Below are 21,344 nucleotides of genomic sequence, written 5' to 3' on the forward strand. Positions count from 1 at the left end.
TTGCGGTCGGCGGTGGAGACGCTGGAGAGAGACAAGGCCCAGCTCATGGGCTGCGTGCAGAGCCTGGAGCAAAGGCTCATGGGAAGGCAGAACTCTGAGGGAGACAGTGTCAAGGACATTGAACTCGCAGGTGAGAGGATAAAACTACGAGATAGCAACAGCTACCAGATTGATCGCTATATCAGTGGTGAATCAATGATGCCTAATTTTTTGCAAACATTGGGGATGGTAATTGACTGAATGGTACATCAAAGTACACAAACTTCAATAATGATATAGTGAAGATTATATAATTGATGTGACTTGCCCTTAAAAGGTTCATATTTTCCAGGACCAAACGTGTTATTTTAACGGGCCTATGCTATGTGTGCTTCTCTAGGAGACTCCGCCATGGACCAGATGAGAGAGGAGAAGGAGTTTGCTGAGGGACAGGTATGAAGATGTCTCCATTACATTTTCCCCCTTAACTTCAGAACCTCCTGACCGCAGCTACCTCAAACATAATGGCTTCACGGTGTTAGGGTGATACCCCACTGCTCCTAGGGTTGCTAGGGATGGGCTCAACTCAGAGATCACTGTTGTGTTTACCTTCCTTTCACAGACAGTAAGTTAAATCCAAATCTAGAATGTAATGTTCTCTTGGTCTTTTTTAGGGTAAATGGTCAATTGAATGCATTTATAAAGCACTTTTATCCAAAGTATCGCCTTATAATATTGCCTGACAATCATCCATTCCATGCAAGGCGACAGCCAGCTCGCCGGGAGCAGTTAGGGATAGGTGCCTTGCTCAGGGACACCTCGGCACGCTAGGATTGAACTAGCAACCTTGCGGTTCCCAGCCAACCCGCTCTCCCTCCTGAGCTACTGCCCCTACTGACTAAGGGTTTAGGGAGGGGTGGGGGGGGGGCTGTCCAAACAGAACGGGCTTGACTTGACTTGACCTCCGTCCCCTCGGTGTCCAGATCAACTTCCTGAACAGCGTGATCGTGGACCTGCAGCGCAAGAACGAGGAGCTGAAGGTCAAGCTGAAGAAGATGGCGCTGGCCGAGTTCAACGGCAACGACGCCCCCGACGGGTGAGACTTCTTGTTTGAGTCGTTCAGCAGCAGACACTTTGATCCAACGCCACTCAACAGGGCATCACAATACAAGCAGACACTTTGATCCAACGCCACTCAACAGGGCATAAGAATACAAGTGGTCAAGGATCGGCTGGATGGGCGACCGCTGGTTGGGACATGAACATTGGAGATCAACCCTGGGATCTCTCAAACCTAGGATCTCTCGCTACGCTATGCTGCTTGACGATCCAATGGGAACTGCATTTTTCCCCCCTCAGCTCATTTCCTCTCAGGCAGACGTGTTATTTTTCCTTTAACAGATTGTGTCTGGACTGCCAAACTACAGCCTGGAAGGGTGCCAAGTGAGAATGCATTTAGAGAGAGGGCTGTGGCTTCTACTAAGCAACACGCTTGCCAAAAAATAACTTCTTGACGGATCATAAAGTACAGCCGCTGTGTAAACAATGCATTAGTTAGCGTGGGTCTGGTAGTAACACAGTCATTACACCAGTCTAGACACAAATCTCTTTTCTGATCTAGAAATAACCAGAAATGTGGTGCAGGGCCTTAAAGGGAGACTATTTAAGTAAGCCATCTGCGCAGGCTATTAAACGGGCAGCATTATGAATCTAATTAAAGATCAGGACTGATTTTATTAACTCTCCGTTTATCCACAAACCACGACTAAAATGTGTGATGGTGAACAGTGTGGCTGGGGGTGGATTGATGAGCTCCAGTCGCCCACGTAGTCCCATGCTACACGTCCCACCCTCTCTTCTCCTCCCTGCTTCTCTGTCTCCCCTCAGTGTCCTGTCCATGAGGGCACAAAAAAAGCCTATAAAAAATACATTGAAAAAAAGAGTCCCTTCGCACCTTGTCGAGCTCAAAGTGAACTTCATCGCCAGACGGGCTGCGTTTCCCCGTACTCCAAATGTGCTCTTGATACATTTGTGTCTCCGTCCTCTCCAGGCTGGACGGGGGTCTGTCCAAGCGGGAGACCAAGCCCCCTCCCAGGCTCTTCTGCGACATCTGCGACTGCTTCGACCTCCACGACACGGAGGACTGCCCCACGCAGGCCCAGAGCCCCGACGCCGTCCCGCACACCGCCTACCACGGCAACCCCGCCGTGGAGCGGCCCTACTGCGACATCTGCGAGGTCTTTGGCCACGCCACCGCCGCCTGCAACGACGACCAGACCTTCTAGAACCCCTCCCGGAACCCTCCCGCGGACACTCCAGAACCTTCAAGAGCTTTCGAAGAAACCCTGCAACCTCCCCGTCTCCCTCCTGCAAGCTTTTGGAACCGGAGGTGTTAAGCTGGTGTCCTTAAGTCCATGTAACCCAGTAGGATTGTAGTTTTTAACAACTCCCCCCCCCCCCCCCCACCCCCCTTCTACAAGTCTAACTCGTGCGACGCTAGATCCTGCACAACCAAAAAGATTTTCCATATTTATTTTTTATACTGTATTTAATGTATATTACCTAGTGTCCAGAGTACCAGGGATAAGATGCACTCCACTGGTTCTTCTGGACCGAATGCAACGCAGAACACTTTTCCAAATATGCTGCTTCTGGTGCAATAATCGATATCCGAATATGTTGTCGTGCTGCGCGTTTCTAATGTGTTTTCTATTTTAATTTTTTCTTGATTTATTTTTTAGATTCAAGAAGAGTGACCGCTTTTGTCTGATTGCGATTGGGAATCGTTTATGCGCGGAAAAAACTAAAAAGCAAAGAAGAATGATAAGCACAAAAAGTAAAACATTCCAGTTAAATAGCGGTAAAAACAGCAGGTAACAAAATTAACTGCCATGTTCTGTTTTGTACTTTTCTTGTTAACGTATAACAATAACCTGTATTTCGTGGATTATTGACCTGTGTACAAACAAGTAACTTAAAACAGCTTTACACCGTGCAGTGTCTAACGCTCTATTAACCATTTCCTCTCATTTCATTCGAGACAACTATAGTTGTATTATACCAGCATAGGCCTTTCAAAAGTTGCTTTGTTTTCTCTTTTGTTTTATTTATTCAATTTTAGTATTTTTTAATTTGTCGTTCAGACATGTATAGATATATAAACTAACTAATACTACTTCTTGTGTCACTGTAGTGACAATAGGATCTTAGCACAAATACACTGCATGTCCCAGACAATTCTCAAACTAGAAGTCTCTGCTCACCTAGTATTGCACACTCCACTTTAAAGATTTCAATTTACAAATTCTACACCCTATTTTTCTTCCCTCATGAGTTCATTGTATAGATCAAATCTAGAATAGTTCAGAGATGCCATCCATGTTTATGTTGCCTGTGGACTGAAAAAACAACAACTTTTTTGAGTAAAGTTTTGGAGTTAGGTGTACAGAAATTCCACGTTAAAATCACAAATATAGATCATATTGAATCTTACATTAACAATGTAACATTAGCTTTGTGACTCTTGACACACACGGTTGTCAGATTCAATGTTTTCCTCTGCTAAATGCCATCGGCACAAATATATTTATGTTAACTGTGTTTTTCTGCCCAGTATTGTGCTTGAACTCTTGTACTAGTATTAACTTAAACACGTGTACTTTCTGTCAGTAACGGTTGTTTTCTATGTAGAACACTTTAAGAAATGGTCCATCAATTGATTCTTGCCACTGTTAAGTGTCCCAAATCCTTTTCGATATTTGGATGTTTAACGAATTCTAACTGTTTTATATGTATAACTGCATATAAATATCGTCAATCATAATGTGTTGTCATATGTTATATTACAAACAAATCCTCCTTCACCATTTGTTCCCTCTGCCTTACTACTAATGCAGTTGGCAAAAGGTTGGTCCTAATCTACCTGGAAAGGCCTTGACAGAGCCAACATCTTAACCTATTTCTCACCCCTACCGAATACTAAAAATATCTATATTACATATTAACAATTGAAACAATACATTTCATATAAAAACCCTATACTTTCTGTATATTATGTGCATAATATAACCTATATGAAAGATGCTGTATTCAAAATGCATGGTAGGAATACATAAATGGATTACAAAATAATCCAGCTGTCCATTAGATAATTGAAAATGTACAACATGGAAACGTTTAGTGACTTTTATTAAGAAAACAAATCCATGATAAAAACCAACTACTGATGGAATAAATAAGTCAAACCAAACTATAAATCTGTACAAGATCTAAAGTAAAACATGGTCCCATTAACAACATACAAGGTTTCATATCTCACAGCTCTTTTTGTTGTTTGTTTTTGTTTCTACACACGCACACCCACACACACGCACAATTGTCAGCAAACTAGAAGCAATCGGCTCGATCAGGTGAAAGCTACAACAGAAGTACGATTTCTTGTTTAACTGAGTAAATAATGCTGTGTTAATGTCAATACATAGCATTTTAAGTTCCAGCGCTGCACAACTGGGAATGAGGTATATGCTAATCCATCTTCTAAACTGAGAACTTTTTTTATTGTACGTTTCTTATTTCTCCATCCATGAGACTTATATCATCTGCTCAAGTTATTTAAAGTCAGTTTTACTGTTGATTTAGGCGATGACGTCGATTATTCACACATTGGAAGTGTTCAACTAAATCACAAAGAAAAAAAAATATGGTTTGAGGTTATACATTTTGAGGTCAAAGGCCTGAATCCTTACGGGGTAGTTTCAAGTAAATTTCACACTGATGTCGATGACGAATGAAAAGGATAAACAAATGGACGATGCCAGGAATATGAATGGATTCAGCCGCTAGGACAGCACCTTTGAGGGAGGAACGGATGCTAAAACTAGCATAGCCATGGGTTAATTAAATAGACCCGACTCTACGTGGATCTACGGAGACTGCGAGTATAGTCAAGTGTAGCTAGTGATATATACACAAGTCAGAGAGTGGAAGTCGTTAATAAAGTCGACCGGTGTAGTGAAACTGATAACTAACCAGCGTATGCATAAAGACAAAATGCCCTAAGATGAATTGTAACTCCTTTGGTCCGCACAACTAACATACAGAACACAAACCAGAGGGGTTTTGTGTAACATTTCCGAATCCAGTCTTAAATGTGTGCAAAAAAAGTACAATTATATAAATTTTAGCTCAGACAATTCAATGACGAAATGGTTCTGAGCAAAAAACAGACAGAATATGGCACAAAATCGTAAGTTATAAAAAAGAATTGCTCATGACCTAACAAATTGCGCTTAATCATAATCAAACGGAAGGCACACCTGCGGTACCTATGCCAGCCTCAACCAGTACCCCTTCCTCCTTCCTTTTTTGAATGAGAACTTAGGTTCATTAAAAAAAAATAAGTCAAGAAAAAAAAACGTGACCTTCCATGGATGGAGAACAAGACACACCCACTAACAGCAGCAACTCAATCTGTGATCACTTGTGAGATACCATAACAGTGCATTGACCCTCCTGAGAAACACCCTAACGATTCCCTAAACAACAGTAATAGTACATAAGTCTGCCAGGAGGCCATCACAGAGGATTGTAGAGGTTTCCTACGAGCCGCTGATAACCAGGCTAGCCTCTGTGTGCATCCCGAAGCTAAACCATTAAAGAGTTAAATGTTTTCAAAAAGGGGGGTGGGTGGAGGGGAGGGACAGGAGTCGGACCTTTGACCCCTACTCTTGCTGATTTTATCTAAAAGTGTCAAAAGCCCCGGCCCCATTGTTATTGATTCAGGTTTTTTTGTTTTTAAAATCACAGATGCAGGTCAGCTTGTCTCTTCTTCTGGCCTGGCAGCCCTGCCTACACCCCACCCCACCCCGTCTCACAGGTCGGTCGGGGCGGGGGGGGGGCGGGGGGGGCGGGGTGAGGGGAAGCCTGGAGGAGTCAGGGCTTCACTTGGCATTTTGTGAGTGTGTGGAGAAGATAGGAGGAAGCACAGAGGGGGAGTGGGGTTAGGGGGGGATGGGGTAGGGTGAGGGGGCAGTAGAGGTATTATCCATCCGGGTGGGTGTTGTGGTGGTGGGGGATATAGGTGGAGGGGAGGAAGAGGAGACAGCAGAACACGAGGAGAGATTCTCTCCTGAGTTGTTCGGGTGGAAAGGGAGAAAGAAAGAAAGAGAGAGAGAGAGAGAGTTAATGGAGGACGTTTAGAAAGGGAGGGGTGGTGGACCCGCTGACGAGTCATCTAGCTCTCCTCAAAGTCCTGCGGTGGAGACTCCTGCTTGGTCTTCTTAGTGGGCGGGGCTTCCTCCTCCAGGTCCTGCCAATCACATTGTTGCACACGTTAATTGACAAATGATATGCAAAAAATGTATACTTTATAAAAATGAAAAAAATTAAGTTGTGTTATCACAACAATGCTAGAAATCAGACAACGATATGTTATTTCTCAAATCAAAAGTATAAAAAAAACTACCATTGAAATATGTTATTGTCGCAAAATTAAGATTTAGATCAAGGCAGGCAATTATGCACAAGCATTTGAATTTCAGGACAATCTGCAGCCAATAAAAAACACACCTACATAACACTTAGAACTCAAAGCATTATCAATTAAAAACACCTCCCAGTTCTCTACAACTAAACCGAACCATCTCACACCAGGCGGCCCAGCATGACCAGGGACCAGTACGCAGAGAGACCGGCTGTTAACAGGCGGCCATGGAGGCTGGAGTGGGACGCATGCAGCGCTCCATACCTGAGAGGCTTTGCTGTCTGGGGAGTGCTTCTCGTCCGTAGCCGCGCCGTCCCTCTTTACACTGGCCGCCCGCTCCGAACAGTCTGATGACGGCAGGCTCTTCCCTGAAAACACACATCCACACAATAGCACACCTTTAGGATTTTGAACCACAACTAGTGAAACCTAATCGCCAAACTGGTACAAAGAACCGCAAGCAAGCAGTAGGTTTTGTTTGCTCCAAGCTAAGACGGTATTTCTGTTACTTAGCACCCCCTTGTGGTTCACTGGTGAAAAGGACTTTTCTGTGTCTTCATATGTTTGCGCTCGTGCGTGTGTGTCTCGGACCTCTCTTGCTGTCGGGGCTCTGGTCAGTTTTGGCGTCGCTGTCGCGGTGGGAGGAGAGGGTGCTGGCGTCTGGTGCGGGGCTGGTGCTGCAGCTGTTCTCCTGCTTGACCGGAGACGAGTCCGCGATGGAGCTCTGGTTGCTGTTGTCGTCTGAGAGACACGATAAACACAAGGAGGGATGGGTTTGACCAAGTGTTGTTTTTCGGCAGGCCTGAGTTAGGGAATCTTTCTCAGTGGTGCCTATGGGTAGACTAAGGGATCGGGGATCGAACCCAGACCGTCTTGCACCTTTTTACCAAAGAAGGGAATATTCTTGAGGAGACTACATTGGAAAACAAAAATTACTCATAATGTGTCAGAATTGTTTGGATGTAATATTAACGACAACACACTTCAAAACTAGGGTCAAAAAGTGCTTCACATAATTCATGATACAAAGAGTTGATATTATGATCAAGCGACATATGCCAACATGCTGTCGTCTATTCACGACAGTCAGTGAAAACAATGTTTTGAATGTATGTAGATGAAGTGCTATGTAAACGGGACTACAGACATTATACAAAAAATGTACTCACCATGGATGTCCATCATCCCGGGGGACGAACTGTTCTCCGGCGTGGTGAGCTCCGAGCCATACTTCTCGTCTTTGCCCTTCTTCTTATTTTTGCTTTTCTAGAAAAGAGAAAAAACAGGAAAAGACAACATCAACAAACGCTGTTGAGCTGCGTGTGTCCAACTAAACAAAGACTCAGGTAAAATGATCAATAATAGAAAAGGGGTACAAAACAACATGCAACAATTAAGTTAAATCAAAAGTTGCTATTCTATCTAAGTGTGTGTGTGTGTGTGTGTGTGTGTGTGTGTGTGTGTGTGTGTGTGTGTGTGTGTGTGTGTAGAGCGGGGGTTAAGCACGTGCATTATTTTTAATCACACCGTTAATGTCAACAAGTCTCATCCAGATGCCAACTTACATCTTCTGCTGACTTGGGTTCCGTTACTGGGACCCACTTGTAGATACGCAGAGATGTGTCTCCAACCGTCACCCATTTCTTTTCCCTAAGAGATAAAAGATAAGTATAAATTCTCACGTCTGTAGCCTATGCTGAAATTGGCGCTTCATAATTGAAGTCAAAAGTTCGACACATTCGTCAAAAGCGCAGGTATCCCAAAAAAATAACTAGAGCGCAACTTCCAGTTGATACAGTGACTTATGTGAGTGGGGAGTTTTTCGTTGAACAAGCACATAAAATGGAGGACAATTCCCTATATAACACGGAATAACACAACTGCGGGAATCCCCACACAAAGATCATCATTAACTCCAAATGTCCACCAAAATAAATCTACCAACACAACATCAAACCCGGTGCGTTTTAAATCCTAAAACCTTAAAACTGAGTCATTGCGTGTTCAGCCGTGCAGAGCAGCTTCACTTCCCTCTCCCCGGCCCCCCCCGCCGGGTTCTCCACCGGAGCTAAAGGGCGACTGAAGCGCTTCATTTAAAACTCCAGACGAACTAAACTACTCCCGCCCGGCAACGCCGTCGTCATATTGTGTCGAGGCGAGAGTTATTGAACGTTTTCCGCCGTTCCCCTGCCTCCACAGTGCTCTGACAAAAACGCGCACACCAGCGGGCAGGAGGAAAAAGGGAATGGCTTCATGTGACTGTCGAAATGGCTACTGGGTTCAACCGTTTCAAAAAAAAAAAAATCTACACAGAAAAAGGGGCATCCCTGTCGAACAGTTCCCTAAACTCAAAAGTGTACCACATTGCACGAGTGCGCCCCAGTGCACCTGAGTTGCAAGTACATCTCTGAATTGCGCTCAAAATACCCTTTCAATCAAATTCATCCCCCGATTCGTTCTCGCTCGTTCCCTCTCCTCCCCCCGCAACAAGCAAGCCTTTCTTGTGTTAGGTAACAAAGCGTGGAATTTTTCTTCTTTCCCTTACCATTTTCGTACTTTCTCGATCGCGGCCATAACCCGCTTGATGTCATCTTTTGCCCTGCTCCGGGTCTCCGCGCGGACCGACCTGCCCGACATTGCCGTGGTGGGTATAATATTTTTTAAAGCTCGCCGGCAGTTCAGACACAATGCAAACAGCACAGCGCACAGAGGAGGCAACGCGCCTGCGCGGAGCGGGGACCAGGGAGACTGGGAGAGAGAAGGGAGCCTGCAGCTGCACTGAAGGGAGAGGCGTTCAGTTTACCCCGCTGTGTGTGATCCGGGAACAAAGAGGGACATTGCTCCTACTCGAGTAATATGCGTAACTGATTAATAGCTGTAATATGTGTGCTTGTTTAGGTTTTTGGTTACTCGGTTGTTATGTATATGGAATCGATTTGAAGGCTTGGATGTGTTTTTTGTGAGCCGTGGTGCTGCATCGACGGTCCATTTACCTAGACTAGGACTGAGTGTGGACGACCGCTGTTAGGGTTGATTTACAATAAAACTAATTAATAACTTTATCTGTTGTAATCCGTTTATTCTATTTCATGACCAAACTGGCGCATGCAGTCGCGAATGCTTACGTCGTCACCCATTTCCTTACATGATTGAATGTGTTCACGAATTGTCCTATATTGTGATAAAATTGCATGCATGCTTACCATACGAGACGAACAAGCCTCATCTAAAAACGTTATATTGGTTCGCACTTCGCAGTAAAAGTAGGAGACCATACAATTGTGAAATCGAAATTGCAGCTATTCATATTTCAATAATAACTTTTCACCATATAACGTCCACATTTTGGCCTATATCAGTTTAAATTGACCCCGCAACTGGTTTGTTATAGTCCTATTTCAGAAAGTGAAAGAGGGAAAAACAAAACATGAATAATTAATTTCCTTAAAAACACGAATAACCTAAATAAATGACACTAGCCGTGTTCATTTCTAACAGCCCAAGTAGAGCTCAATAGCGTAATGCTCTCTGAAAATCTCAATGAATTCTCAGTGGTGTAAACAGTTGTTTTGTCATTTGTGTTTTACTGCTTGTGTTTCTGTTAGGTTGCTTTCATTCAAATACACATTGCTTTCATTCAAATACACATTGCTTTCAAATGTGTTCTGTGTCAGTGATTAATTTGAACACGACCCGTGTACAACCAGTTATATCTCCCAAGCGATTAGGAAAATTATTCCAGCTAATTGTTTCTCCAGTCTTGGAAGATAATGGAGGCCAGAGAGGCAGAGAGAAGTGGATCTTTTCAATATGTAAGACGGATCGTCATGCATTGTTTCTCTTACTGGGCCACAAGTGAAAGGACAAGAAAGGATATATTGAGTTCTCCAACTACGGCGCGGGCATCACCAGGTCCAGATGGTTCCACGCTGGGATGATGCTGACCCATCTTCCTGGATGCCATCCTCAACCAACCACACAGTGAAGCTCCAACTCGGCAGCTTCTTCCAGGTCACGACGAGCTGTTTGTGGCCGTCTACGCCACAGAGTTCCTTCTGAAGGTGGAGCCCGTTCGCTTCTGAAAGAGCTGGGACAGCTGTTTGAGGAGGCCCTGTTGCCTGCTTGGTGGTTACCTTGCCCCCCACTCTTCGTGGACACGTCCAGCACGGTGGAGTCCCTGGGGGTTATCGTTTCTCTCCGCTCCCTTCAGGTCATCAAGGTGTCCTCCCTGCCCCTGGTCAACGCACTCTTCATGGCCCTCTACAGGACCGTGAAGAGTGGGATGGACGTCTCCTTGATCGGTGCCCAGTGTTTCTGGGACCTCCACGGCGGCCACCCAGTGCACTGTGGAGGCCTCGACCGAGCGGTCTTCACCCTCTTCAGCATGGTCACGGTGGACGGGTGGACGGACCACCAGGAGGCACTGGACCCCCGGGTCGTCGGCCACACCCGCTTCTTCACCACCTCCTTCATCATCCTGAGCAACTTCATCCTGGTCAACATAAACTCAGCGCTGGTGCAGGAGAGGGGTTGAGGGGTTGAGGCTGCGTCTGCATGCACGCCGTGGGCAAGAGGAACAGGGAGGAGGTCAGGGAGCGGCAGGAGCTCCAGGCCGGGGACCCAAGCCTCTTCCCCCAGCTGGTGCCGGGCTTCAAGCACTCGCTATGCCCCGACGACATCATGGTGACGGGGGAGCCGTGCACCAGCTTGACCGCTGCGGACGTCCACCTCATTAGCCTCGAGGATCAGGACCACAGCCCCAGGAAGCTGCGGCGCCTGTATGGGGACATCGCCGCTACATCGGGCAAGATGAAGGAGGAGCAGGAGAATAACGGTTAACGGTGATGGGAATGGATTAGGAAGAGTTTTATATGGGTGGTGATGTTTATTTACCCTTTTTTTTATCAGAAGACTGAAATGCAAAATATTAATAAAAGTAAGTGCTTGTGTGATCGTTGTAGCCTCGTGTGAACTGCACTGAAAAGTACAGTTGTTTGCAAAATAACTACTTTACAGCTCTTTACAAAAAGGAGAGTGACTTCACTTTTGTCTATGCTTGCATACAAACAACAATGTTGTTCAAAAGATAAAAGATCATTTTTTGTATTTAAAGTTTTTATTATTTCTCTAAAAAACTTGAGTTGTACTTGAGTGTTCCTGGTTTTATTTCCCATGGACAAATTAAAGAAGGTATTTCCATCTATTTCGATTGGTCAATGATTTTGACGCAGCACACACGTCATCAACTTGCGCGAGACGGCAGGGACAACACTGCTAAATGAGTTGGTTGTTTGAGTCAAACAACTAATGTACAGGATTTAAGTTAGCGATATAACATTGACAAACAAACAATATACATCAGTTACGGTGATCGGGTTAGTCTTATTTATTGGGCAATAATTATTTTATTTATTTGTAGGAAATCGACAGTGCGAGCAAGTCTAGCACGCATGTGTCAAACGTTCAGGGGGACACATTACAATTCATAGAGATTGTTTGGTTGGCTGACGTAATTCTCATACAATACAAGAGGCTCCTGTATCTGGCTGCGTTGTACTGAATAAACATGAACGAACAAGGTTGGTAACTCCTTCTTCTCATCGCAATACATTTGACAACAAACTTTTTCACCCATCGCACAACACCTGACACTGTCTTTCTTTAGAGCTAGTGGAGTACTTCAGGACCCAGATGGGGAAAGACCCCGATATGGCATCTGCAGTAGCTGCCATCCGCACGCTACTCGAGTTCCTCAAGAGAGACCAAGGTCTACCAATTCTAGTTATTTGTCAATTACTAAAATACTGTATCATATGCTATTGCACGAATGCTACCAACCAACCATGCCATCAACCTAAATTGTGGGATATCGCTGCACCCTATACTTTCAGGAGAAACACTTTTCGGGCTTAGGGAGAGTCTGACCTCGGCTACAGACTTTCTGACGGGGGTCGACTCCTCCGTGGCCGTCTCTTCTGCGGGGGAACTATTTCTACGATTCATTAGCCTGACATCGTTGGAACACCAGGTAAAGTGCACTCGAAAAGTGAAAGTGATGCTTATTAACACAATCGCAGCTTTAAGAATATTCTTTACGTACTCAGGTTAGGTTTGGCATGGAAGTAACATCAAGATTCATCAGCCCATTTCTCAACCCCTTCTGAAAATACATTTTAGAACCCTACCAATGGTATTCTTCTGTTGATTATGGAAGTGTTTTCTGGTTTAACTGTGGTGGTTCCAGGACTTGTCGCAGTGTAAAAAGGTGATGGAGGAGCGAGGGGAGTTGTTTCTGCAGAAGATCTCCATGTCCAGAGCCAAGGTGGCCAAACTTTGCCACACGTTCATCAAAGACGGCGCAGTGAGTTTTTTTCAAAGAAGCAAATCATGTGTAACAGAGGTAGGCTAAACAGCAAATCCAGGGGGAACAGGCTCTCTCCCAATACATTAAGAATTCTATAACCACTGATCTGAATGCCTTCAGTCATATGGCTAATGAGTTGGAGTAGTCTTCAATCCCATGTTAAAGGGGCTTTGTATCCTCCCATGGTCTGATTCTGAAGAATTTAACGTTATTTTGCTGATCCTAGCAGGCGGTTGGCCATTCGAGTCTCTGCCTCGTCTGTCCATTTTTACCAGATGTGTGATCATATACGTACGCTCCCAATCTTTTTCCTTTTTATCCAGAAAATCCTGACCCACTCGTACTCCAGGGTGGTCCTCCGGGTGCTGGAGAAGGCGGCGGCAGAGAAGAAGAGGTTCTCGGTGTACGTCACCGAGTCCCAGCCGGACGCAGCCGGGTGAGGGCAGGCACACCGGCCGTACGGGAAAAATAATACCCTATCACTTCGTACTATATCGTAGAAGAAGTTTCTTTGCTCATTTTGTGATTTTTTTTAAAAAAAAATTATGTACTCAATATTCTTGCACTTGTTGAGTTGCATCTTCATGGTTGAATGCCCCTTTGGACAAACGTGTCTTCTAAATGTGTCATATCTCAGGATTATTTATCAATGAAGCCACTGAATCAGGGACGTCTTGTTGGAAGGTGGGAAATGGCGCTGTGGGTGTAAAGGGGGTTATGGGGGAGTGGGGGTCGGGTGTCATAGACATTTTTCAAGAAAGTATTTTATGTAGTAGGGAGGTTGGGTTAACTCCTGCTGAACGATTCTGGGTTCAAACCCTAATGCCCCCAGTCTACCTGTAAGCATCCTTGAGCAAGACGCTCTAACCCACACCTGTTCCTCAGGTACATGCATGTGTAATTCACTGGTCAATTACTAAGTAGCACATAGTGTTAATATATATTTTTTTGGCACACTTGGCTGAATGGTTGAATGATGCAAACATAGAAATGGTCTAACAAAGTTTCCCACTGCCTTTAAACGACTTCTTTTTCCTGAATGATATTTCTTGTCTTTCAGCGAGCAGATGGCTGCAGCCCTGAGGAAGCTCGACGTTCCTGTGACCGTGGTCCTGGATGCTGCCGTGGGGTAGATAAACATATTAGTATCAGAAGTGTTTCTGGAGAAATTAAGTTATGACACATTTCTAAGGATGTGATGCACTACAATATAAAAGTAGACATAGATGTGATGTATCACAATATAATACTTTCTACGGATGATGTATTACATACAAGGTCAAAACATGTCAACGAAATGACCCCCATCCCTGTTTTGACCCCAGACCCCCATGTCGTGTCTCTCGTCTCCCAGTGTTCATTTATTTATTCATCTTGGCTGTGTTGTTTTTAGCACTGTGCTGTGAGGTGACCTTGAGCATCGCGCTGCCAGAAAACACGTTCTCCTTATTAGGGATCTAATGAATGCGGCGGTGGTTCTGTTGTTCCCCCAGCGCCGTGGTGGAGAAGGTGGACCTGGTTATCGTCGGCGCCGAGGGAGTCGTGGAGAGCGGAGGGATCATCAACAAGGCAGGCGCACACACACACACACACACACACACACACACACACACACACACACACACACACACACACACACACACACACACACACACACACACACACACACACACACACACACACACACACACACACTAGTCGTTAGGGTCTGGACTCCCAGTCCAAAGGACCGGGTTCAAAACCCTCTTCCCGTGGTCTCCCTGTAGACCTCCCTGCCTGCTCATGAATCACATGGATCCATAATAAAAAGTCACAGTATGTTGCTATGGCTAAAAGCTGTGATCTGTTAGTGACTTAATGGATAAAGAAGAGTAAAAGTGGCAGCTTGTGCTAACATAATGTGCGTCTGCGTAGATCGGGACGTACCAGATGGCGGTGTGCTCCAAGGCCCACAACAAGCTGTTCTACGTGGTGGCAGAAAGCTTTAAGTTTGTCCGCCTCTACCCCCTCAATCAGCAGGATGTGCCGGATAAGTTCAAGGTAGGGACACGTCATGGTCCTGCACTGGAGTCGGTACATGTTTGGGGTCATCCCAGCACCATAGACCCGGTTGGATGCTCCCACTTGTGTTGCACAAGCAGATCTATTTTGAAATGGCTTGTGATCATTTGTCACCCTCACACATGGTAGGATTTTAGTATAGATAAGAAAGGAAAAGCTATACTACTAGGGCTGAACGATCTATCGTTTTCGACCGAAAATCGCGATCTCAAGCATTACGATTTTGGGATCGTCAAAGCTGCGTTTTTTTTTTATTTTTTTGTTTTTTTTTACAAAAGTGCAATTATTTTGATGCTGATGAGCCATTGAAGCAAGTTTACTTAAGAAAGAGGGCTCCCTTTTTATTTGACTTTTTTGGTTGTTGTTTCTTAGGTACTTGAATAAACAGTCTTGCATTTGAAATCTGTTGCCAGCAGTTTTCATTATTGCATTACCTTAATGGAATTCATTGGTTATATTAATTTATACTGAAACTTGATTTAAAGAAAATAAATCGTGGTTGAAATCGAAACGGCAATCTCTACCAGAAAAATCGCAATTTCAATTTTTTCTTAAAATCGTTCAGCCCTATATACTACCCTTTAAGTTTGTATTCATTTCGACGGCCCTTCCGTCCCCAGTACAAGGCGGACACGTTGAGGAGCTCGCGGAGCCTGTCCGAGGAGCACCCTGTCGTCGACTACACGCCCCCGTCTCTCATCACCCTGCTCTTCACCGACCTGGGCGTCCTCACCCCGTCCGCCGTCAGCGACGAATTGATCAAGCTTTATTTATAACTCCTCTACGAATAAAAAGAAAAATCAACAAACAAAAGACGACATTTTTTATCACATTTTATAATAACGTATACAAATACTGTTCATCTGTGTTGCACATTTTTCATACAAAATGGATTTTATACGTTGTGATGGTGAGTAGAACGAACATTTGGGTGCATTTGAAAAGTGGGTCAGTCTTTTGTGGGAGTAGGAGGCAAAAGGCTGCAGTCTGCCATGCGCTCGCTCAGGCGTCGTCGGTGGCCTTTGGGGATCCGGTCTGGGTGGAGTTCAGCGGTACGTCCTCCATCTGTTTATTAAAGTCTTCCTCGCTTATCTTTCCCTTCTTGAGCCTCTTCAGCAGCCTGGTGTCGTTCAGGAGCTCCTTCAGGTCCTCGTCCTCCTCCTCATCAGAACCCTGAAGTCGCGTGATTGGACGAAAGAGATCAGTACGCTTTTTAAACTCAAATTTACATAATCCTATTATATAACCCTTAAATACGGGCTAAAGTTACTCATTACACGTAATGAGCCCATTTACAATTTTCAGTGGAATGCAGATTATTAATATTTATTTTAGTATTTCGAGGTATAGAAAAATTGAAATACTATGTCTGGTTTCTTCTGTTCTAAGCTGCTAGATAGAAACCCGCCTCCGCTGACACCATTGTATCGACATTAATCAACAACTACCAATCAAGGTACTTTTTCCACTTGGGGTGGCATCATTTTGGCCTTCAAATAACAAGCGGTGAGGAACATTCAAGGGCAAACGTAAAGTTTTCATTCCCCCTTAGCGTTTTATAGTCAACACAGTAGGTCCCGTACCTCGCCAAGCTGCCTCTTGGCAGACTTCTTCCTCTTGCGGTCCTGCTTCTGCTTCTGCTTGGACCACGACGTGTTCCTCACCACGTTCCTCCTGACCAGCGGGGCCGGCCCGCGCTCCTTCAGCTCGGCCAGCATCTTCCGCCTCAGCTTCTCCCGGGCCTTGTCCTTGTAGCGGATGGTGTCCGTGTCGATATCCGTCCTGACGAAGTCTGGAAACGACTTGTCCTTAAGTTCGGGCATCTTGGGCATCCGCAGAAGGGCGAACCCTTTGGCCATGGCGCTAAAGTCAAGATCTGGGAGGGGGGGGGGAGGGGGGGGGGAAGGCTGGACGATCAGGCTAGTGTTTAAAGTTACATATCCTATCCCCATCTAAGAATTATAGACCGCAACGACAAAATATTAAAAAAAATTCTTTTCCCTCTATTTTTGCCTTCTGCTCACACTAGTGTTTCAGTATGGTTACGCTCGTGAACGACTAGACCCAAATGAATTGTCCTACATTAATCAGACCATGTGGGGTGTATCCATTAATCCTGATTGTTTTCAGATCAGCAAGATATTAAGTGAGCCACACGACCATTGCGTCACACATGAAAACACCCCCCCACCTTTGACTCTGAAGATGAGGCTACACTCGTGTTTGGCGTAGGCCTGCACGCTGGAGACGTAGGCTCTCATTCCCCGGTCGTACATGGCTCGGTCGGCCAGGGCCATGGCCTTCACCTTGGGTAGGATGTCCATCACATCCTCGATGGGCTCCATCCTTTCAAGGGGACACTGGGAGAGAGGCGTGGTGGAAATAAAGGAACCGTTTAGGGATGAGGGAAAGCAAGGTCAGAGCAACCATATTGCCTGAATAGATTTATGAATGTGTAGCTCACTGGTTATTGTTCAAAATCCTTGGAGGTCCTGAGTGCAGGGCTGACTACCTTGCTTTAATGCATGGTTTAGATGCCTAAAAAAGGTGGTTCTTATTCTAGAGCCCCCCTTCCTCCACTTACTTTCTGGTTGATGGACAGGAAGGTCACATAGGACTCCTCCATGGGTAACAGGAAGACCAGGGCACTTCCCTGATTGCCGATGCGTGCTGTACGTCCACAGCGATGGACAAACGCACTGAGGACGAGAGACACAACATAATGATCAATAAGACCAACGATAACGCCAACATATTCAAGTCAAACCTTTTCTGGATAGGATATACTAGTAGTAAAGGTTCTGGGTTCAGACCCCAAAGTCTGCGGTCTACTTGTAGGCATCCTTGGGAGGTGATGCCTGACCACGACCTGCTCATTAATGACATAGAGCTGAAAGGGGAATATCTTTGTCATAACAAATGAAAACCTTTAGTGAATTGTAGTCCTTTACCTGGCATTACTTGGGGGGTCGTATTGTAAGACCCAGTTGACATCAGGGATATCGATTCCTCGGGCCATGACGTCTGTACACACCAGAATCCCACTAGAGTACCGTACAGGAGGACATGGTTAATACACATCTTAAGAAGTTCTCCCCATACACTTTTACATGACGACCTAAGAGATGTACTGAAATCTGGGGTCCTCATTACGGAGCCTGGAGTTGAACCAACCTTTCGAGCGCCCGGAAGTCCGCGAAGATCTTGTTGCGTTTGTTTTTCATCTTGCCGTGGATACAGCGGATGTCGGCTTTCTTGAAGAGGGTCTCCAACGCGCGGCCATAATACTCCACTGACGCGCATGTGCTGAGGACGAGACATTGTAAACCTCAACTCACCGTTGTAATGTCAGTGTAATCAAGAGTTCTGTTTCTGAACCCTAAAAAACTCTTCTACAGCACAGGGTTTGACCTTGATGTACGCAGACCTCCTGTCCCAATGAACATGACTCGATCAGGTACTCAAATTCATTTGAATGCTCTGACTGTACTTTGCATCTTCTAAACGACTTAACGGTGTAACTGAATGGCATGTACCTGAAAAACACAAGATGCTTCTCATCTATGCGCTCTTTGAGGAATGCCACCATGTTGTTGAACTTCTCCTCAATTCTACAAATCTGAAAATGGAAGAAAAAGATTTGTACGAAGCCAAACAATTTAACATATGACATTTACATTACATTTTGGGCATTTAGCAGACGTTTTTATCCAAATAAGTACATTTGTTAACCCATTCCCCGTATACAAAGATAGCTCAAATAAGATATTTAATGTATTTGTTACGATGTAGTAGTTATCTCATATTAGTTTCTTTATGATGGAGTAGTTACTTAATTAGTTACTTACATTGTTGTTGTTACTTAATATATGAGTTACTTACAGTGTAGTAGCTACTTATATTAGTTACTTGGGGTGCAGTAGTTACTTTAGGAAATTAGTTTCTTACAAAGTAGTAGTTGCAGAGTCTTGCGGGAGTCTTCTGGGTGGCGGTGGCGGCCACGCCCTTCTCCTTGACCGTGATGCGTACGGGGTTCCTGAGGCCCGCCCTGACCAGCTTCTCCAGCTCCTGGGTCTGGGTGGCCGAGAACAGGCCCGTCCTCCTCTGCTTTGGCAGGAAGGCCAGGATAACGTTCAGACTGAGAAGGAAGACCAAACAGGGTTAGGCATGATGTTAAAATACAGTCCATTATGAACTTATTAAAGATAATGGCTTCAGTTTTTAATATCAGTTGAGAAATGGCTCTGGATGATTAAAGTATGAAATTAAGATTTTAGGTTTCTTCTACATATTTGTATATGTCACGTGTTTGAAGCCAACCGCTATTTATTGTTATTTTTCCAAACAATAATATAATACGTTCCCCATAAAAGCGCTTTAAGCATTCAAATCAAATCAATACTTTTTTTACATGCAAAAACCTCCAAGACACCCAAACAGTGTGTAAGGCCCAATCCCATTTCTACCCCCTACCCCTTCCCCTTACCCCTACAAAACAAGGGGGAAGGGGTAGAAATGGGATTGGGCCTAAGTGTGTACCTAGCCACGAAGCCCATGTCCAGGAGTCTGTCCGCCTCGTCCAGGACCAGCACGTCCAGGGTCTTGACCAGGATGGACAGATCAAGTCCATCAGCCTTCCGGCGGAACATGTCCTCCAAGCGACCAGGCGTGGCGATGATTATATTGGCCCTGGAGGAAGGCAGAGGGATCAGTATGCAGCCTGACTGTTCCATGTTTGATTCTAAACGTCTTATTGTTTTGGATAAGACTGTGGGCTAGTCATGTTTACCCATGTTCTTTGAACTTCTCCACGTCTTCTATTGGGTTACTGCCACCAATCAACAAAATCTGCCTGGAAAAACAGAAGTCATAGATTACATGACATGAACATGGGAGTTACTGATACGGACGCAGTACATGAAACATTTCATGATTTCACAAATATTAAGTCCATCTATAAATAGCTTCAGAGTGCAAATAATGAACAATGTAATCCATTATATAGGATTTGAATATTGACAATGAAGTTAACTTTAACACTAATAAACAAAATGGTCTCCTTCCACTCTGCCTACTTGAACTGCGGGAACTTCAGGAGGAATCCCTCAAACACTTCACTGATCTGAAGGGCCAACTCTCTGGTGGGAGTAATCACCAATGCACCCACCTTAAAAAAACAAACAAATGTGTGTAAAGATAAGTGTTATAGCATAGTAATGCAGTTTCACTTCTAAAAAACCTTCCAAATATAAAACGCAGACATACCTGCATTTTCTTGAGTTTGTCTTCTCTTTTTAGTAGAATTTCTATTATTGGAATTACGAAAGCCAGTGTCTTCCCACTGCCAGTTACCTGGAATAACACAGATTGTTAGTTTATGTCCATTTAATGTAGATTATTCAATGTTACATCCTGTTTCTTATTGGTGTCATGTCAAAATCAAACAGTACCTAGGATTTATTTAAGGAGATTGTTAGAGTGAACACTTACCGCTTCGGCAGCAACATCCTTATTACGCATGAATAGTGGAATGCAGGCGGACTACAGAAAAAATAAATGAGCATCATGGTTTAGGGTTTCGTACTGGAGACCAGTTTAAATGGTTTGAGAAACCAGCACTAGGGTGTTGATCTGTGTGTGACCGTACCTGTACTGGTGTCATATGCGTAAACTTCATTTCTCTGAGCGTTTCTAATATGTTGTCGTTTAGTTTAACAGGTAAACTTTCCCACGTCCCTTCTGTTATGTTGTCCATCTTGACGACTTCTGCTCCTCCACCATGGGTCCACGCTACTCTCCTTTCCGGTACGTGGATGTTTACCGTCCGGGTCGAAACAGAATAACTCAATGAAGGCTTCTCAAAGTATAAGTTTTCCAATTAACGCCACCTTTTCATTTTATATTGGCATAAACACTAAAAGCAACATGGTGGTTGGATGAACCGTAATTTATGCGTATTTAAACAATTTAGAGTGGATTACATTATGCGATGCCATACGAGTATTTATTTTAGATTGTATTTTCTTTACAATTTAAGAATTGTATAGATATTATTCAGGAAATAATCTTTATTTATGCATTTACAATTATGTTTTATTTCAAAGGAATGGAGAACTTCGCTCGTACACACGCACACACGGACTGACAGTTGATTGACTAGAAGTTCCAGTTGTAATAAAGCTTAGGCATAATGGCGCTTTTTGCGACTAAGATGAAACATGTTACTGTTTGATCATTTAAAAGAGAAAACGAATTATGAGGTATTTGAGGGAAGGAACTTTGTTAGAAGTCCTGTTAGACATGATTAATGTATTGCACAGAACATGGCTATCCAGATATTGTTACAGCATACACAGAACAGGTGGCACCTGAAACTGTTTGCCAACGCCCCTGAATGTCAAGATATTTAACTCAAAAGGACTGAAAAGGTGTGGTTAACCTTAAATTAAGTAACATGTT

General features: G+C 44.3%; 4 protein-coding genes across 5 annotated transcripts in view; 2 read left to right on the plus strand and 2 right to left on the minus strand.

The window, feature by feature from the left end:
* The window catches only part of clip1b (CAP-GLY domain containing linker protein 1b), a 23,690-nt gene extending 19,888 nt beyond the window's left edge, over positions 1 to 3,802 (plus strand). For both annotated transcript variants that reach the window (XM_060038503.1, XM_060038504.1), the window contains 4 exons: positions 1 to 130; positions 380 to 432; positions 963 to 1,075; positions 2,030 to 3,802. The exon at positions 1 to 130 is cut by the window's left edge and continues 39 nt beyond it. In XM_060038503.1, the coding sequence (XP_059894486.1) occupies positions 1 to 130; positions 380 to 432; positions 963 to 1,075; positions 2,030 to 2,264 (531 nt within the window). In that variant the 3' untranslated portion in view covers positions 2,265 to 3,802. The remainder of the gene's footprint in view (positions 131 to 379; positions 433 to 962; positions 1,076 to 2,029) is intronic.
* Positions 3,803 to 4,150: 348 nt separating this feature from the next.
* bcl7a (BAF chromatin remodeling complex subunit BCL7A) lies at positions 4,151 to 9,198 on the minus strand. Its single transcript, XM_060038557.1, has 6 exons — positions 9,006 to 9,198; positions 8,026 to 8,110; positions 7,630 to 7,726; positions 7,052 to 7,201; positions 6,725 to 6,828; positions 4,151 to 6,286 (listed from the first exon to the last, which is right to left on the minus strand). Exons 1-6 carry the CDS (start codon positions 9,095 to 9,097, stop codon positions 6,212 to 6,214), a joined length of 603 nt encoding a protein of 200 aa, XP_059894540.1. The 5' UTR covers positions 9,098 to 9,198; the 3' UTR covers positions 4,151 to 6,211.
* A 2,486-nt stretch (positions 9,199 to 11,684) lies between these two features.
* Positions 11,685 to 15,684, plus strand: eif2b1 (eukaryotic translation initiation factor 2B, subunit 1 alpha). Its single transcript, XM_060038541.1, has 9 exons — positions 11,685 to 12,039; positions 12,126 to 12,227; positions 12,352 to 12,488; positions 12,705 to 12,821; positions 13,148 to 13,260; positions 13,885 to 13,953; positions 14,318 to 14,393; positions 14,739 to 14,864; positions 15,506 to 15,684. Exons 1-9 carry the CDS (start codon positions 12,027 to 12,029, stop codon positions 15,659 to 15,661), a joined length of 909 nt encoding a protein of 302 aa, XP_059894524.1. The 5' UTR covers positions 11,685 to 12,026; the 3' UTR covers positions 15,662 to 15,684.
* A 115-nt stretch (positions 15,685 to 15,799) lies between these two features.
* Positions 15,800 to 20,747, minus strand: ddx55 (DEAD (Asp-Glu-Ala-Asp) box polypeptide 55). The gene is made up of 14 exons (XM_060038514.1): positions 20,533 to 20,747; positions 20,376 to 20,426; positions 20,151 to 20,237; positions 19,961 to 20,052; positions 19,675 to 19,737; positions 19,425 to 19,574; positions 18,834 to 19,023; positions 18,422 to 18,504; positions 18,060 to 18,191; positions 17,837 to 17,929; positions 17,470 to 17,584; positions 17,077 to 17,245; positions 16,469 to 16,761; positions 15,800 to 16,058 (listed from the first exon to the last, which is right to left on the minus strand). The coding sequence occupies exons 1-14, from the start codon at positions 20,638 to 20,640 to the stop codon at positions 15,888 to 15,890; spliced, it is 1,797 nt and encodes a 598-aa protein (XP_059894497.1). The 5' UTR covers positions 20,641 to 20,747; the 3' UTR covers positions 15,800 to 15,887.
* Between the last annotated feature and the right edge of the window lie 597 nt (positions 20,748 to 21,344).

Source organism: Gadus macrocephalus, chromosome 19 (genome assembly GCF_031168955.1).
Source record: "Gadus macrocephalus chromosome 19, ASM3116895v1".
Classification (NCBI taxonomy): Eukaryota; Metazoa; Chordata; class Actinopteri; order Gadiformes; family Gadidae; genus Gadus; species Gadus macrocephalus.

What these genes read in the sequence shown, in the direction of transcription:
- bcl7a (XM_060038557.1), bottom strand. Translation starts at nt 9,097, where the DNA reads ATGTCGGGCAGGTCGGTCCGCGCGGAGACCCGGAGCAGGGCAAAAGAT. An exon ending in ATCGAGAAAGTACGAAAATG is followed by an intron (nt 8,111 to 9,005) that starts GTAAGGGAAAGA and finishes TTTATCTCTTAG; the next exon opens with GGAAAAGAAATGGGTGACGG. An exon ending in AACCCAAGTCAGCAGAAGAT is followed by an intron (nt 7,727 to 8,025) that starts GTAAGTTGGCAT and finishes TCTCTTTTCTAG; the next exon opens with AAAAGCAAAAATAAGAAGAA.
- eif2b1 (XM_060038541.1), top strand. An exon ending in TGACATCGTTGGAACACCAG is followed by an intron (nt 12,489 to 12,704) that starts GTAAAGTGCACT and finishes TGGTGGTTCCAG; the next exon opens with GACTTGTCGCAGTGTAAAAA. An exon ending in TCCCAGCCGGACGCAGCCGG is followed by an intron (nt 13,261 to 13,884) that starts GTGAGGGCAGGC and finishes CTTGTCTTTCAG; the next exon opens with CGAGCAGATGGCTGCAGCCC.
- ddx55 (XM_060038514.1), bottom strand. Translation starts at nt 20,640, where the DNA reads ATGGACAACATAACAGAAGGGACGTGGGAAAGTTTACCTGTTAAACTA. An exon ending in CGCATATGACACCAGTACAG is followed by an intron (nt 20,427 to 20,532) that starts GTACGGTCACAC and finishes TTTTTTCTGTAG; the next exon opens with TCCGCCTGCATTCCACTATT. An exon ending in GACATGGGCTTCGTGGCTAG is followed by an intron (nt 19,024 to 19,424) that starts GTACACACTTAG and finishes CTTCCTTCTCAG; the next exon opens with TCTGAACGTTATCCTGGCCT.